This window comes from Triplophysa rosa, linkage group LG7 (genome assembly GCF_024868665.1).
Source record: "Triplophysa rosa linkage group LG7, Trosa_1v2, whole genome shotgun sequence".
NCBI classification, from domain to species: domain Eukaryota; kingdom Metazoa; phylum Chordata; class Actinopteri; order Cypriniformes; family Nemacheilidae; genus Triplophysa; species Triplophysa rosa.
In genome coordinates this window covers 27,499,713-27,500,867 of record NC_079896.1, presented here as the reverse complement: position 1 = coordinate 27,500,867, position 1,155 = coordinate 27,499,713, and the positions used below count along the sequence as shown (strand labels likewise).

At 44.2% G+C, this 1,155-nt stretch overlaps 1 protein-coding gene across 1 annotated transcript in view; it reads left to right on the top strand.

Annotated features, from left to right (window-relative positions):
• Positions 1–328: 328 nt before the first annotated feature.
• The window catches only part of LOC130557313 (protein disulfide-isomerase A4-like), a 15,036-nt gene continuing 14,209 nt past the window's right edge, over positions 329–1,155 (top strand). The window contains exon 1 of the mRNA XM_057338974.1: positions 329–659. Within this exon, the coding sequence (XP_057194957.1) occupies positions 329–659 (331 nt within the window). The remainder of the gene's footprint in view (positions 660–1,155) is intronic.

Genomic DNA, 1,155 nt, shown 5'->3' with positions numbered 1-1,155 from the left:
TCACTTCTCAAATGACTTACTTGTAGGAGATCCTGAGGTCAGATTAACCCAAAACTTCGCAACCAGAGTCAGTGATAGTTCAGACCTGCTTAGCCGATTCAATCGCTTTTCTTCTTGGAGAACACTCATCAAAGTTGTTGCTAGAATAAAGAGGCTGCTTTCAGCACAGAAGTACCACAACGACATTGTCACTGTGGAAGAATGTGAAAGAGCTTCAGATGCTGTGATTAAGCTCGTCCAACAGCAAGCTTTCTCCCAAGACATAAGGGTGATTCAAGGAAGAAATGTTCTTCCAAGCACAAGTGCACTTTTCCCCCTTGATCCCATCATGAAGAGAGGTCTTCTTTGCGTAGGAGGAAGATTGAAACAGTCATCTCTGAGTGAAGAGTTAAAACACCCAGTGATTCTGCCAAAGGACAGCCACATAGTTGAACTTATTTTGGCCCACTATCACGCCAAGGTCTGTCATCAAGGAAGGTATCTGACACTCATGGAACTCAGAGCAAATGGATTCTGGGTCATCGGCGGAGGTAAATCTGTTGCTAAATTGATTCATGGATGTGTTCAATGCCGTAAGCTCAGACGACCAACAGAGCAACAGCAAATGGCTGAGCTGCCCAAGGAGCGAGTTGAAGCCTCTGCACCATTCCTCTACGCGGGTATGGATTACTTCGGTCCGTTTAGTGTAAAGAGATTTCGGAAGGAGCACAAGAGGTATGGAATCATTTTCACCTGCCTTTCATCACTAGCGGTTCACATCGAAATGCTTGAAGATCTGTCAACAGACACATTTATCAATGCCTTGAGATGCTTCATTAGTCTCAGAGGAGCTGTTCATCAACTTTTCTGTGACTGCGGGACGAATTTAGTAGGAGCTAGAAATGAGCTCAGAAATGCTCTCAAAGAGTGTGATGTCAAAAGTCTAGAGTTGTTTCTCAATGAAAACCAATGTGAATTTGTTTTCAATGCTCCCTCAGCAAGTCACACAGGAGGGGTCTGGGAGCGCCAAATACGGTCTGTTCGCAGTGTGCTAAATGCCACACTTTCTCAATGTCCAGGTAGACTTGACGATTCATCTCTGAGAACATTGTTTTATGAGGCGATGGCTATCATCAACAGTCGTCCATTGACAATAGATGGAATAAATAACCCCAA